Source organism: Grammomys surdaster, unplaced genomic scaffold, assembly GCF_004785775.1.
Source record: "Grammomys surdaster isolate TR1022 unplaced genomic scaffold, NIH_TR_1.0 164, whole genome shotgun sequence".
In the NCBI taxonomy this organism is placed as follows: domain Eukaryota; kingdom Metazoa; phylum Chordata; class Mammalia; order Rodentia; family Muridae; genus Grammomys; species Grammomys surdaster.
Window position 1 is genome coordinate 818086 of NW_021604612.1, and position 15788 is coordinate 833873.

Genomic DNA, 15788 nt, shown 5'->3' on the forward strand with positions numbered 1-15788 from the left:
TCTCTCTCTCTCTCTCTCTCTCTCTCTCTCTCTCTCTCAGATATTATAACTTGTAACTCTTGGAATGTGGACTTAGTCCACAGATTTCCAAGTATTCACTGTAGATTTGTTCAGAGACCTGAAGAAAGTACCACTTAATGAGTAAAGAGACAGAACAGGCCCCAGGCACCTCCATGGCAGACCATCTGACGAGATGTACAGGGCCCTGGGTTTGATCCCACAATACCAAAAGAAGGATGTATTAATGAACACCAGATGTAAAACACCAGGAAAGAGGTGTAAAGATAGAAAGGACTGAAAACCACGAGTGGAAATTCTTCATTTGTGAAATCAAATCGCTGGACCTACAACTTCGCCACAGGTGAGACGGTGAGTTGGGAGTAGTATCCGAGGGAATTACCTGATTTGAAGAACAGAGAAAGGTGGGAATAAAGAACTAGTCACACTTGGCAACAGAACAGAGCCTGGGTCTGTACGATAGAGCATCTGAAGGAGTGGGAGAAAACAGGATGGAACCTCACAGCTTAAAACTTCCCCAAATTATGCTCCTTCCGATAAATAAAAGCTGCCTGGAGCTCCCGGGAGGTCAGTGAATTCATTGGAAGGTGAGGAGCCAAGGAGGTCAGAGTAGAGCCTGTGGTAGTGAAACTCAACTCAAAACTCCGCACGACAGAGAGTCTTGAAAATGCGAGAGAGAAGCAATTAGTCTAACAGCGGCTGGCTGGTTTGACACAGGCAACCAAGGTCACTTGGAAAGAAAGAACTACAGTGGAGAGATCCCCTGAGTCACATTAGCCTGTGGCCATGTCTGTGGATGATTTCTTGATTGCTCATTGATGGGAGAGAGCTCAGCCCACTATGGGTGTCACCATTCCCTAGGAAGGAAGGAGACACATACACACACACACACAGAGAGAGAGAGAGACAGAGACAGAGAGAGACAGAGACAGAGAGAGACAGAGAGAGACAGAGAGAGACAGAGAGAGACAGAGAGAGAGAGACAGAGACAAGAAGACAGAGAGACAGGATATACACAGAGAGACAGAGACAGAAAGAAAGACAGAGACAGAGAGACAGCACAGAGAGAGAAGGGGAGGGAGAGAGGGACACACAGAGGGAGACAGAGACAGAAAGACAGCACAGAGAAAAAGGGATAGAGAGAGGGAGAGAGAGACAGACAGAGACAGAGAGAAAGACAGAGAGACAGCATAGAGAGACAGAGAGAGAGAGAGGGAGAGAGAGAGAGAGGGAGAGGGAGAGGGAGAGGGAGAGGGAGAGGGAGAGGGAGAAGGAGAAGGAGAAGATGAGGGAGAAGAAGCAGTGTTCTTCCATGGTGTCTCTTTAAGTTCTTGCTTGAGTCCTTGCCCTATCTGCGTTGTGGGGGACAGTCACCAGGAAGATGAAGTAACTCCTTTGCTTCCCTATGTTTCTTTAATCCATGGCATTTGTCACAGCCGTGGAAAGTGAACACGACTCTGAGTAATGAAGCTGAGAAGCCAGCGCAACCACACGATAATGATGCCAGGAGGGGAAGCCCTTGTCAATCAACGCCTTCCAGAGCTGTGCTCTCAATGCTTCCCCAAAACAAAGCCCCACCCACACTCAAGCAGCCCAGGAAGTCACTGCTACCAAATCTCGTATTCGTATTCAAGGTTGCAGAAAATGTTGACTCAAACCTTTGAGAACATCGGAGAGCATAAACAGGAAAGAATCTGAAAAAAGCCTTATGTGGTGGCGCATGTCTCTAACCCCAGCACTCAGGAGGTAGAAGCAGATTGACCTCTGAGTTAGAAGCTAGCCTGGTCTACAGAGCGAGTTCCAGGATAACAAAGTCGACACAGCGAGACTCTTTCTCAAAAGCTAAAATATTATGAAAATATATCTTAAGTGAATTAAAAAGACGTAAGATTAAGTGAAAGGTACAAAGTCGTGTTAATGGGTGTATGGTGTCTACCTGTAACAATGGCACCGAGAGGCGTCAGGAGGAGGCGGGTCTGTGGAACAAAAGCTTTCTTTGATTAGAACTAGGTTACTATTAATCTGAAGGAATCGTGATGAATGAAGACACACTCTATCATCTCTGAAACACTGGCATCTTCCTTGGATGTTCCACAAGAAGAACAACTGACCCTGGACAAAGTCAATCAGACAGCAGCTCAACACATCCAAAAGACTCCGTCCAGAGCCCGAGTGAAGGGACAGAATGGAAATGAGCAACACCCTTCAGACAGCGAATGTAAGAGAGATGCCGTCACTCCGACACAAACACAACTGGACTTAAACCAAACCCACTGCTACAGAGGACTAGGGATGTGTCCGGCAATGAAAGGGTTAACCCGCCAGCCAGACAGGTAGATTCTCGGTGCCTAGGTAGAGAGCCCCAAGGTGTGAGAAGCAGAACATGAAGAGAATTAGAGAAAAGTAAGACCGCTCAATACGAGTGCCCAGGGGCCTTAACACTTGTCTCTTAATAATTGATAGATCAATTGATGTAAAATTCCTGTCAGAGTTTCATCAAGGGCTTCCTGTGTCTAGGATGTTGGAGAAGGATGTAGCCAGGAAGAATGAGGAGTGGAGTCTCACATGGGGCCACAAGAGCTTGAGAAAAACCCAGGGCTGAACTGGGTGACTGCATTGAGCTTGCCCCTGTTCAGACACCTGCCAGCTATCGGCAGCGTATGTCCTTAGAAAGCCATGGAAGAGATGCAGTTTGAAGCCAAAACCTCCAGTTCTAATGCTCATCCTGAGCGCCTGAATCCTTCCCTCACACATTGACCACCTCACGGTTAAAGACAGAACCCTCAGGGTCCTGACTGTAAGCAGCAGGCGGCCAAGAGGTGTATCGGCAAACACCCTGCATGTGTAATCAGATGGGCTCGTGTGATGGAAAAACAGCATGTAGTAAAGCAAGAGCTACCCAGAGGCAAGGACCCAGCAAGTGCACAGGAAAAGATTCTGGGATTAACTTCCAGAGATCAAGTTCAGCACTTTAAGCCTGGACAGCTCCCTCTCTCATGTGAAAGAGCTGAATACAGGTTGGATACTAAGCAAGCAACCTCTGCTGGGGATGTGGGTCGCTTCCACAGCCCACTTCTCCCTCTGCCATGACTGTGCCTCCCCTCTTAAGTGGCTTCTCTTTAAGTCCTCACAGCAAGAAGAGTATGACAGCCACAACTGTCACTGTGCTTTTAATGAATTCATTTTAGATGTTTATGTCTGTGTGTCCGTGAGCACCGTGTATAGACAGGTGTGATGGAAGCCAAAAGTAGGTATTGGATCCCCTGGAGCTGGAGTTCCGGGGGTTAGTGAGCCGTCAGACACGGGTGAACCTGGGTCATCTGCAATTGCAGCAAGTGCTCTTAACTGATAGGCCATTTCTCTGCCCATAATAATTACTGTTAGTGTTCTATGTAAGGACACAGATGAGAGTGTGGGTTTGAATCCCAGATCTATTTCTGCCTGGCTTTACAGTCCTGCTTCAGCCGCCTCTGCTGAGAAAAGAAAGGCTTTGTCCCGGAGGCGCTAACTCACCTTGTGCCTTGTGGGTGAGTGTAAACTCCTGATCCTTCTGCTCCTACCCACTTAGTGTTGGGATCACAGGCATGCACCCTAACACCATGGAATCCGTATTGTGATGTGAGCGTGAGGGTGCCCAGTACCCAGGATGAGAGCGGAGTGCCTCTCTGTGGAACCAGCACAGCATGGGAAGACACCACATGTCAGGTGCAAGGGGGACTTTGCCAAGGCCCATTTTGCACCCTGACAAGAATCCTGTCTGCTGCCATCTAGTGTCTAATGATGACACTGACCTTTCTTAGCTGTCAGACTTGTCTCACTGGATCCCGAGGTCTTAACCACTCTGTGTGCAGAGCCTGCTGGCTTGCCCACGAAGTACACGCTCATGTATAATTCATAGCCCATCACATTGCCTGACAAATGAATATTTATTAGCTTTTTCATAAGAGGGAGGATGGTGTTTTTCTTTCTTTGCTACTAAAATTCTATGCCCCAGCAAATGAAATTTGTGAACAAATAGGAAAAAGAATAAGAAGGAAAAAAAAATTCTTCCAACCAAGTCCATTGCACTAGTAATTTTCCATTCTCTGGGGCCTGGAGTGTGTGTGGATGGAGGTGAATTTGGCTTAGCTGCTGCAGAATCCTGCTGACTCGTCCAAAGTCCAAATGCTGCCATGCACTGCACCCATCACCCCTGCAGGAAGCTCCCCCACATCCCCAGCCTGCTCCTTGTCCAACTGAGCAAGAGCTGCAGAGTTTCTAGCATTGTGGACCCTCTGCATGGTGATCAAGCAGGCATGGACCAAGAAGAAAGGACCCCAGACGCTGATTGGGTTGGAGCCAAAGCAAATTGTAGGGCTTCCAAAGTGAGCTGTCAAACAGAGAGAGGACAGCTTACTCTCACACCAGAAATCCCACAGGAAGAGCTGTGTCCCCTGCAGGAAGCTCCTCCACATCCCCAGAGGATGTGCCCCAGAGACAACCTGTGCCCTGGTACAGAGAACAGAAACCAAGGAACCTAAGACTGTGATGGCATTTACCCCTGCAACCTCAGAGTTCATTGGGGATGGCAGTGTGGAGGAGTCAAGTGCACTTGAGCACATACATACACATACACACAGATACACACACACACTCACACACACACACAGATACACACACACACTCACACACACACAGATACACACACACTCACACACACACACAGATACACACACATACTCACACATACACTCACACACACATACACTCACACACACACATACACTCATATACACTCACACACATACACATACACACAGAGAGACACATACACACACACACTCACACACTCACACATACACACATACAAACACACACTCACAGACACACAGATACACACATTCACACATACAGCACACACCATACACACACACCACACATACACATCACACAGAAACAGACACACAACATGCACACACATATACACCACACAAACACACCACACACACCACACACAGAGAGACACATACACACACAGACACACACACAGACACATAGACAATCACACACACACTCAGAGTGGGGGGGAGGTAGGGGTGATGGTTCAGTGTGTCTGTGAACAGTCTGTGGATCAACCACCTTGACCCTGAAAGATGCTGAGCCTCAGCCATTGCTACTGCAGTTGACAGAGGCAGATAACATGCGTGGAGCCCCTCCTGTGTGCCAGGACCTGTGCATGACACATCGGCTATTCTACAGTATCTTATCATCAGAGCCCTGATGGAGGCAGCCACTGCCACTCCTCCCACTTTAAAGGTGAGAAGACTGAGGCACACTGAAAGTCACTTGCCAGAGTGAGAGCTGAAGTCACAAGTATCTGACTGACTCCAAGACCTACATGCTTCCAACAACCCTTCCCTGGAATTTAGAAACTGTATTTTAAGGAACAAGCCCATGGACGCCTGTGGAATTCATTTCTAAGGGCCCGATACTCACTTTATTTTCAAGGCACTCATTTGCCGAAGAGACTGAGTGCCCCATGGATGCCATCAGGCAATCTCTAGCCACTGAGCCCACAGCCGTTCCTCATGGGCAGCCCCACTGTGGAGAGCAGGGTGTGAGAAGTGAGGTGAGGCTTCATGGCTTTAGAGCAGGACTGGAAACAGGAAGCCAGGGTGAAAGAATGAAGATGGATTGTGTGTGTATGTGTATGTGTGTGTGTGTGTGTGTGTGCCTGTGTCTGTGTGTGTCTGTATGTGTATGTATGTATATATGTGTGTGAATGTGTCTGTGTACCTGTGTGTATGTGTATATCTGTGTGTGTCTGTGTGTATGTATATGTGTATCTGTGTGTCTGTGTGTCTGTGCACGTGTATATATGCACATAAGCATGTGTCTGTGTGTGTAAGTGTGTGTGTAGTGTATATGTGTGTCTGTGTGCAAGTGTGTGTCTTTGTATATGTGTGTGTCTGTGTGTGTATCTGTTTGTATGTGTGTGTGTCTGTATGTGTCTCTGTGCACATGTGTGCATGTGAACACAAGCATGTGTTTGTGCATGTGCCTGTGTATGTCTTTGTGTATATGTGTGTGTGTGCATGTGTGTTTGTATGTATCTCTGTACACGTATGCACATGTGTGTATGTGCACACCAGCATGTGTTTGTGTATGTGCGTATGTGTGTGCATACATTGAATGTGTGATTGTATATTCAGCCACCTAGGTAAAACTATTGAGTCCTTGCTAGGAAACTTAATTTCAGTTAACGATGGGGGGATCATTGAGACATTGGAGCAAGAGGACCCAGGGATGAGTGTCCCTGAGCTGAGGTTAGCAAAGGGAACATCAGAGAATGTTCCCTGGAGAGAGGACAGCCAGTGCAAAGGCCCTGAGACAGCCTGTACACTACATCCTCATGTGAGTTACTGCTTAAACATTCCCATAGGCCACCTCAGGGCCCCAGGGGCTCAGACCCTTTGGGTTTTGTGCCACTACAGTCCTTGTGAAGTCGGACACATGACAAACCATGCTACTTCCTCTTATTCTTATCTTGTATGTCCCCCATGCAGGTTACGGGAGGGCATTCTGGGTAGGGATGGTCTCAAGGACACTGTTGGGAGAATGGAGTCTGAGGCTGAGGTCTGACTCAATCGCACGCTACCCTCGGCAGCCCCCTCTCGGATCCCTCCTGGTCCATCTGCCCCTTGAGCAGTGCACACGGAACAGGCTCTGTGGTCTCCTCCTGCCCACGATCCACTTCACACACCTTCCTTTCATCCAGTCCCTCGGAGGTCAAGTCAAGCTTCTTCAGCAGTTTAGGGTCCAGCACCTGGAACCGACGGCGGAACTGAGCGAGACCCATGTGTTCAGCGTAACCTGGGGACAGAGCAGGCCAGTCATGGTGGGAAGACGCAGGCAGAGCTCTGGTACATTAGCATTCGGGCAGAGCTGGCTGCTGCTCACATGTCCCTGCTCTAAGGGGTCTCTGTACAGACTTCCTCCTCAGCAAGACCTTCTGGAAAGCTCTGCAGCGTCTTCCCAGGGCTTTCTCTCAGGTATCTCCTCTCTCTGTCTGTCTTTCTGTCTCTGTCTCTGTCTGTCTCTCTCTGTCTCTGTCTGTGTGTGTGTGTTTCTGTATCTGTCTATCCCAGTGCCTCTCTGTGTCTGTTTCTGTCTTTCTCCTTCTCTCTCTCTCTCTCTCTGTCTGTCTTTCTGTGTCTCTGTTTCTGTTTCTCTCTGTGTCTCTCTGTCTCTGTCTCTCTGTTTCTGTCTTTCTCCTTCTCTCTCTCTCTCTCTCTGTCTTTCTGTGTCTCTGTTTCTGTCTCTCTCTGTGTCTCTCTGTCTCTGTCTCTCTGTTTCTGTCTTTTTCCTTCCTTCCCTCTCTCTCTCTCTCTCTCCTCCTCTCTCTCTCCCTCTCTCATACCTTCCCTTCCAGTGTCCCATAGAGAACTGTGTTTAAAGCCTTTGTACACTGTCCGAAGCATCACACTTCTCATATAATCGATGGGGCAAGAAAAAGTACTGTGCACAGACAGAAGACACCACACACATCATACCATGCACGTGTGTCATACATCATAAACACACGTAGCACACACTTCACATAAACACATTATCACAAACACAGCCTACTACACCAGACACACGCACAAACTCACAAACACACACATAATCACATATACACAGCACACTCACATACATGTACACACATACACACACACAGTATGTTGCAACATAGCCTGCTATGAGTCAGGGAGCTCGATTGGTTGTGGGACCTGGTTGCCGGCTGTGAACTCCTTTTTTTCCCTATGACATTGTTCATATCCCTCTACCTGAGCTGATGCATGTGGTAGTGTGTGTGTGTGTGTGTTTGTGTGTGTGTGCGTGTGTGTGTGTGTGTAGGGGGGTCTCAGCGTTGCACTAAGGACTCCCAGCCTCTCTATCCTATGACATGTGTCCATGGTTCCACTGTTGACACTGGGTTTGCAGTTACCACAACATGGAACATCAAAGGCATTATACAAAGGCCTCTGCAGAGTGGGGCTGAGCTCAAACCTTTGTGGCAGAAGGGAATGGGTCGCTTTCAGATCAAACCCAATGTGTAAGATGAACCAATGGCAAGCACCACAGACATGGCTTGCACACTACACAGATCCAAACTCTTTCCTCTGCATACCCCCAGGCTTTCTGCCTCTCTGCCACCCAGCTGTACCCGGCAGAAGCTAGGCGACCAGTGAAGGCAGCTGTGGCCTCCTCTGGTGAGTGTTAGTCCAGCACCCAGTCTGACCTCATCTCCTCAAATCTCAGCTCTTCCATCTCCCTCCCTTGGCCCTGGAGACCCTCTGCTGATTGTCCTCTCATTTGCCAGATGAAAGCTGATTATTCAGCCTCTGGACCTGATTATCTCTCTGCCTCTGCTGGGGATATCTCTGCCCACTAAGAGTAGAAAAGCCCCCAGGGACCCGTGAGCCTCTTGACTCTATAGGAAGGGCACAGACCCACAGGCCCTCAAACTATAATTCATTTGGAAAAGTCTACTCTTACCCTGACAGATGTGGAAGGTTAGATCTAGCCTTTTAGAAGACAGAAACAATTCTGGAAGCTACGTGGGCTTTGAGTCAGGGAGACCCGACTCACATTCAGGCCCTGCCTTGTCCCTGCAGTGTGACCCTGAGGAGTCTGTCAGCATTTTGAACCTCAGTTGCTTCATCTGTAAAATGGGAGGCAGATGCAACTTTCCACACTGTGCATACAGCTCAGGGCACATAGTGGGTGCTCCTGTTCTGTGGCCGCCTGATATATGAGTGTTCTTGTCCTATGGCTGCCTGGCACATAGTGGGTGTTCCTGTCCTGTGGATGCCTGGCACATAGTGGGTGTTCCTGTCCTGTGGATGCCTGGCACATAGTGGGTGTTCCTGTTCTGTGGCTGCCTGACATATAATGAGTGTTCTTGTCCTACGGCTACCTGGCACATAGTGGGAGCCATCAGGACAAGGTGTTCTGTTCCCAGCTGTCTCCTACCTGCCCTGTGCAGTCGTAATGCCTCCAGGATATGAGAGCCTGCGAGCTGAACCCTCAGTGCTGGGATGTCCAGAGCTGGGGCTTCATTGGCTACACCTTGGTCCCCACTCGGCTGTGATGGTGATGGAGTTCCTTGCCCAGCCTTGGTTTCCACTGCGGTTGGCATGAGACAGTGGATGAAGTGCAGCCGAGACCTTCTCAGCAAACTGATCAAAGCATCCTGGAACAGAAGCAGACAGGGAATCAGAGCCATTGTCCTGAGGGGAAGCAGTCAGGCATCTGGACGTTCCCCAAATACATGTTCAGCCTGGCCTGCCCATCCTTGGGGACCTGCTATGTCTCACATCCAGGACTTTGTATTTACTGGTTTATGCTCAGGAAAAAAAGGGTCTTTATAATAGCCCCTGTGGACACAGATAGGGAAATTGAGGCATAGGAGAGGCCAGTGAGGGGCCCAGGTCACCCCCAGTAGTTACCATGATTGGAAACTAGGAAGTAGAGTTTGTGGTGGTGCACCCCTTTAATCCCAGCACTTGGGAGGCAGAGACAGGCAGATTTCTGAGTTAGAGGCCAGCCTGGTCTACAGAGTGAGTTCCAGGACAACCAGGGCTACACAGAGAAACCCTGTCTCAAAAAACAAAAACAAAAACAAAAACAAAAAAAGGAAGTAAAGTTTTGGAGCATTCATTCTGTGAACAGATTAAGGAATCCTGTATACACCAGTGCTGGATCCTGCTGCCTGTGCAGAGGCGGTGCCTCAGGGAGAAAGGCAGGGTACAACTAGTCCGATAGCACAGACAAGAAGGCGTTGGTGACCCCTGGGTATCCCTAAGGTCCACAGCTTTAGCCTTGGACCTCGGGGAATCACTTCTCAGGAGTGGCCATTGTCACACTTCCCAAAGACTTAGAACCCCTGTGCTCCCCTCCCCTCAGCAGAATGAAGGACATCCTTCATGTCATTTTTCGGGGGCATAGTAGAACTAAGTAGCCTGGCGGGATGGTGGTCCCTGTCATGTACAGACCCAAGGTCACACGGAGCCTTGCTCACTCACCATCTGCAGCTTGATTTGGGCACAAGGAGCCTTCCTCTTCACCGCGGCAAGGCTGCTGGCGAAGGCCCTCCGCACCACGTGACTCCGGTGCAGAGCCTGCTGGGAGGTACCCTCAAACCCCGACACTGCTCGGCACACAGGAGGCAGTTTGGCCCGGGCCTGGAAGAGGCTCTGCACCTCCTCCCTAGAGAGGAAGAGAGAGAGGATTGCAGGGGACTCTCTGGGGAGCTCACCCATGTGGGAGGAAGGAATAATCTCCTCTGTTCACAGCACTCCTGTCTGTGGAGCCTTTGTCTCAGAAATGCTGGCTCCTTCTTCAGCAGCTCTCTCCTCCCCTGTCCATGAGCATCTCCCTCCTGGCAACCTACAAAGCTTTCCATATCCTGAAGGCTCAGCCATGTTAGTTATCCCTAGTACAGGTCAAGTATACAGTAGGCGCTAACTGCATGACTGCACAGGCCAGGTATACAGTAGGCACTAACTGTGTGATTCACTTTTACGCAACAATGTTGAGGCACCAAGGCTCACACTAAGCAGTTCCCTCCTTTCCCCAGTGTCAGGGGCAGCCCTGCTTATACACTGAAGGCCTAAAATAAGCCATAGGCTTGACATACATGCCTGTTAACACAAAGTCTTGGGCCTCTGTGGAAAAACACTGAAACAGATGGCTATAAGATATTGTAAAGAAACAGCTTTGGTGGAAAATTCCTAGCCTGAATAGTCATAGACCTTGTAGATAGGTAACCTTGGTGGATAGTACCAACTTAGATAAGGACAAGTGAATCATAGACAGAGTCATAGTGATCTGTCCCCTGAACCTTCACCCAGCTGACACTCTGTTCTGGAAGATATCTGTACTCCCCCTGAACACCTATGTTCCTGCATCATCCCCTTCCCCACATCCTGCCTTTTTGTGTATATAACCCCTGTGTGAAAAAGTAAAAATGGTGGTTTGATCAGACTATAGACAAGCCACTTGTCCTTTGCATCTGTCTGTCCCCCCACCCCGCTCTCATTCAGGTGACCTCCTCGGACCCCTGTTTAATGCCCTGCTGGACAGGACACCCCAGCCTTCCCTCAACTGGCCTCTTCCAACATGCATGGCTTCCTAACCCTCCCTCATGAAACCAAGCTGGCTTGGCTCAAGGGCAGAGATAGGAAACCAACCTAGGTGTCCAACAGAGGAATGGGGGAATAGATAAAGAAACGTGGTGTACATCATAATAGAATTCTTCTTAGCCACAATGAAGAATGAAGTTAGACCACTTGCAAGAGAAGTTATGACTGGAAATAGTCGTATCATCTCAGGAAGACAGGACCATTGCTTTCTCTCGTCTGTGTGTCCAGGATTAGATACAGAAATAAGATCACGTGTGTGTGCTGATTGCAAGACAGTAGACTCAAATCTCTCTGGGAGCAAAGAGGAATAATAGTGGGGGAGGGGTAGCGAGGTAGAGACGGTGAGGACAAACACAGAGCGTGTGACATGCTACCCTGTGGTCACCATCCAATACACAAGGGAGCCAGGAAGATGACTCCACATAATCCTTTGCCATAATTGTCAGTAATATATCAAAGTTTCTTTTTCTTTTCTTTTTTTTTTCAGAAAGAAAAAGTCAGCTGCTGTTCCAGTGGGTGGAGATGCGAGCCCGAGGCCTGGTACCTGCTCAGCGCCACCAGCTCAGGCTGTGGTGTGGAGGCCCAGGGTTTCCATGTGAGCGGGAGAACACTGAAGCACCATGCATACACTCCCTGTCTGAGAAGCAGAGCAGGCCTGCTGAGTCTTTTGCTTGGTGTGGCTTTGACTTTACGGTGAAGGAAGCCATAGGAGAGAGAGCGACTGCCCACTGTCACTCCAGTGTCCCAGATCCCCCGTTCGCTAACCCTCCTTTTGTCATATTCCCAGTCTGGGTCTCTGCAGGAGCTGTGAACTCCCGTGACCTTCTGAGATTGGGGTTTCTAATGAACTTTGATCATAAGACCTTGAGATGCTGGTAGCTTCCCTGAGCGTCAGGTGGGTCCAAGCTGTATCCCTCGCTCTGCCAGGAGAGTTCATTGACTCCATGGTCAAATGCAAAGAACTTTACCTGGGACGTCTGTTTCCCCATTTGCAAAATGGAGGTACGGATGTAAAGTCTTTCTGAAGTATGATAGGACAGGGCACAGTGCGTAGCCAGCATACACTCCATCCTGATCCGGCTGCCCACCCAGGACACTAGCCCCTCCCTCTCTCCCTGCACTAGGCTCTGCCCCAGTTGGTTTCCAGCGCTGAACTTGAGAGCCATGCACCCTCACAAAGCAACCGTTTTCTATTAACCTAGAAATGGAGTCTGGATTGCTACAGGGCCTCACGCTAGTGCTTCTGGGACGAGCGAGCAGGGAGTGCAGAGAGGTTTTCCTACCGCTACAAAACATATCATTTTGGTTTTATGAGCCCCCAGGTTCTAGGACGTCCATAAAAGTTACTCCAGGCAGATCATCTCTCAGATACTTAATGAAAGGTGGAAAGGCAAAATGCGGAGACACAGCTTTTTAGCTTTGAGCTGACTCCCCTCTGAAAGCCTGCTCTGCTCTGCTGTTGGGTCTCCTCTGCCCCAGGGGAGACATCATGCTACTGCAACTGGAGTCATGGCCTTCGTTCTGCTCAGCAGACAGAGTGGGGTTTCTAGACTACTGCTACTTACTGGATTGCTGCTGAGCGAAAACAGCCATAGGGATCAATGTCCCTGCCCTGTCTCACGCCCAGGTGGCTCACCTTTTTGACTGTTGCAGGACCTGAGGAGCCTCCAGAGCTGAGAGGCTGGGCTTGGCTCTTTGAAGCCAGCCTGTGAGGTCATAGCGTACAGGGTCCCGTCCCAGCTGGTGGAAAAGCTCACACTGAAGGGGCTGCTCACAGGTCCGCATGGAGGGGGGATCTGGAATAAGACGGTACTGTGTTTCGGGGTCTGTCAGGAACATGGGTATTTTGTTTGCATGCCCTACCACAAATTTAAAAAAATAGTCAATGAGTTTTCTAGATAGCCAAAGCTGTCAGTTCCTGGTAAACACACTTTGGCATTTGTGAGATGCATACATTACTTTCAGGAAAAAAAAATTATTCCTTTTTTGATTCTTAAGCCACAGATACCTATTTGGCCCAAACATCACAGAACACTCAGTCTTTGTGAATTTCCTATATGTACCCAGCTGTCACCTGGGCTGAGATTTACATCAAATTTTGTTTCAACCAACTCACATTTTTATAAGCACATTTATTTAAAAAAGAAACACTTGTCCACGAGTCTGATGCGTATAAGAGCCATTTATTTCCTACCAAGGACGGAGATAAATATCTGCTAAATACTTTAAAATATGTATCCATGCGCAGATTAAAACTGCCTGAAGTGCTGTGAGCCAAACAAAGGGAACACTGGGAGATGCTGACTCCAGACACTTGGATACAAAAGACAGGATCAGAGACACAAATGACTTGGCCTTGGAGTTAGAGGGAACGCAGCTTTCCTGGAATGACTGTAAGAAGGAGCCAAGCCACAGAGTTTCTGAGCCTGAGTTCCCTGGTCTGCAAAGCGGGGCTTAAATAATGCATACTTCCCAAGGTGGAGAAGAGTCAAAGGATGTATAAAACATTTAGAGAGCTCCCAGCACGTGGGGCTCACTCAGCAAATGGCAGCGCTGCCAACACTGTGCACTACAGGTAACCTTCGGCTGATGCTTCAAATCACAAAGTGTTTGTCTCTATCCTTACTGTTCAGTGTCATGCTTGCATATGGATTGTCAGAAGCATTTGGGATGCATGAATGGATGCATGGATAGGTGGGTGGATGGATGGATGGATGGATGGATGGATGGATGAGTAGACGGGTGAATGAGTGGGTGAGTGGATGGATAAATGGATGGATGGATGGATGGATGGATGGATGGATGGATGGATGGATGAGTGGATGGATGGATGGATGGATGAGTGGGTGGGTGGGTGGATGAGTGGATGAGTAGATGAGTGGATGGGTGGGTAGATACATGGGTGCATGGATGGATGGATGGACAGATAGATGGATGGATTGGTGGATGGATATGTCTGAGAGATGAAGTCTTATCCTGTATTGTTTCAGTCCTTCATTATCTCTCCCATAAGGCATGGTCTTTTCAGCTCTTTCTGTTCAAACCCTGGGACAAAATTTATAGGATGTGACTATCCAGGGACACAGACTCCCTGGAGATTCCTCAGCCCTAGGATGTGTGGTAGTTTGAATGAAAATGGTCCTCATAAGTTTCATAGATTTCAATACTTCATCACCAGGGAGTTGCCCTATTTGAAAGGATTAGGAGGTGTGACCTTGTTGGTGTGTTACTGCAGGGCAGGAGTGGCCTTTGAGGTTTCAAAAAGCTCATTCCAAGCCCAGAAACGTTCTCTTCCTGTTGCCTACAGATCCAGTTGTAGAACTTTCAGCTACTTCTCTAGTGCCATGTCTGCCTGAATGACATGCTCCCTGCCATGGTGATAATGGACTAAACCTCTGAAACTATAAGCCAGCCCCAATTAATTTTTTTTATAAGAATTGCTTTGCTCATGGTGTCTTCTCACAGCAATAGAACAGTGACTAAGACAGGCTCACTAGCCTGTGTGAGGACATATGATGACACTCAGTACCTATTCCAGGTTTTGCACTCATGAGCTCAGAGCTCATCAGAAAGATTTAGAGGTATAAAAGACCTCTAACCAATATGTCTGAGTTAATGTGCCTATCTTGGCCCATTTCAGACAAAGGACAGAGTCTCCTCCTGGGAGAAGAAGGCCTTGGAGCATCCTACTCAGAGTATCTGGGATTGGACAATCAAGCCTTGCAGAAGAAAGGTTTGCAGACATTAGTGAATCTCTTTCTAGGCCAGCCATGTCCTACTGAAGGCCTTCTCCTTCCAACCCTACCTCGAGTCTCTGTTGCTTTAAAGTCCAGACTGAGATGACACTGTATTTGAGAATTTCATTTCTTTGGACCTCCATCATTGAGTTTTCACATATTCATCAATTTTGTGTCAAGAACCTGAGCACCTAATCACACCAGGGCTTCTCTAGAGGCTGCCTCTGTGAGGGGACCAGTCCAGTTCTTGTCTCCAAGGAACTGGCCTACCCTTAAATGAGTTTGGCTGATGCAAAGTATGTGATGTTAGCTGTCTAATCTGTCCATCCATCCATCTATCCACCTCAAACACTTCTGACACTCCATATCCCAAAGAGTAAATGTGTGGGAGACAACAGCGCAGATACCATGGGGTGTTGTTTTATACAAGTGATGGTCATAGAGTGTCCCCCAAGGCTCAAAGGAGGTGAGGAAGTCCACCCATTGTGCTAAGGTGTGGCGGAAAAGTGCCCTGATACACGGAACTGACAGTACACAGTCCCTGGGGCAGGGATGCACATGGAATGTTTGAGGCGCAGCAGAGAGATCTGTATAATTGTGTTCAGCTCCATTATCATGCTCACAGCCTGAGATGGGGTCCTATATTTTTAAAAAGAGTCTTCTAACTTCATAGTTTGGGAGGCTAGAGGTTCAAACAGCATGATGCAGGGGTTCTCTGGGACCTCCCTAATTACATCATATTGTGGCAGATATGTGCATGTATGCATCCCGGGCCATCACATGCACTTGCAATCCTGCTGTATGAGCATTATGATGTGCACACAGGTAGACTATGTTAGTTACAATGTACACACAGGTAGACTAT

The 15788-nt window shown here is 48.5% G+C and overlaps 1 protein-coding gene across 1 annotated transcript in view; it reads right to left on the bottom strand.

The window, feature by feature from the left end:
• Positions 1–15788, bottom strand: part of Myo18b (myosin XVIIIB) — a 199489-nt gene that overhangs the window by 134661 nt on the left and 49040 nt on the right. The window contains exons 17-20 of the mRNA XM_028765526.1: positions 12823–12982; positions 10068–10251; positions 9016–9235; positions 6761–6870 (exon numbers count right to left, since the gene is read on the bottom strand). Coding sequence (XP_028621359.1) covers positions 6761–6870; positions 9016–9235; positions 10068–10251; positions 12823–12982 — 674 coding nt within the window. The remainder of the gene's footprint in view (positions 1–6760; positions 6871–9015; positions 9236–10067; positions 10252–12822; positions 12983–15788) is intronic.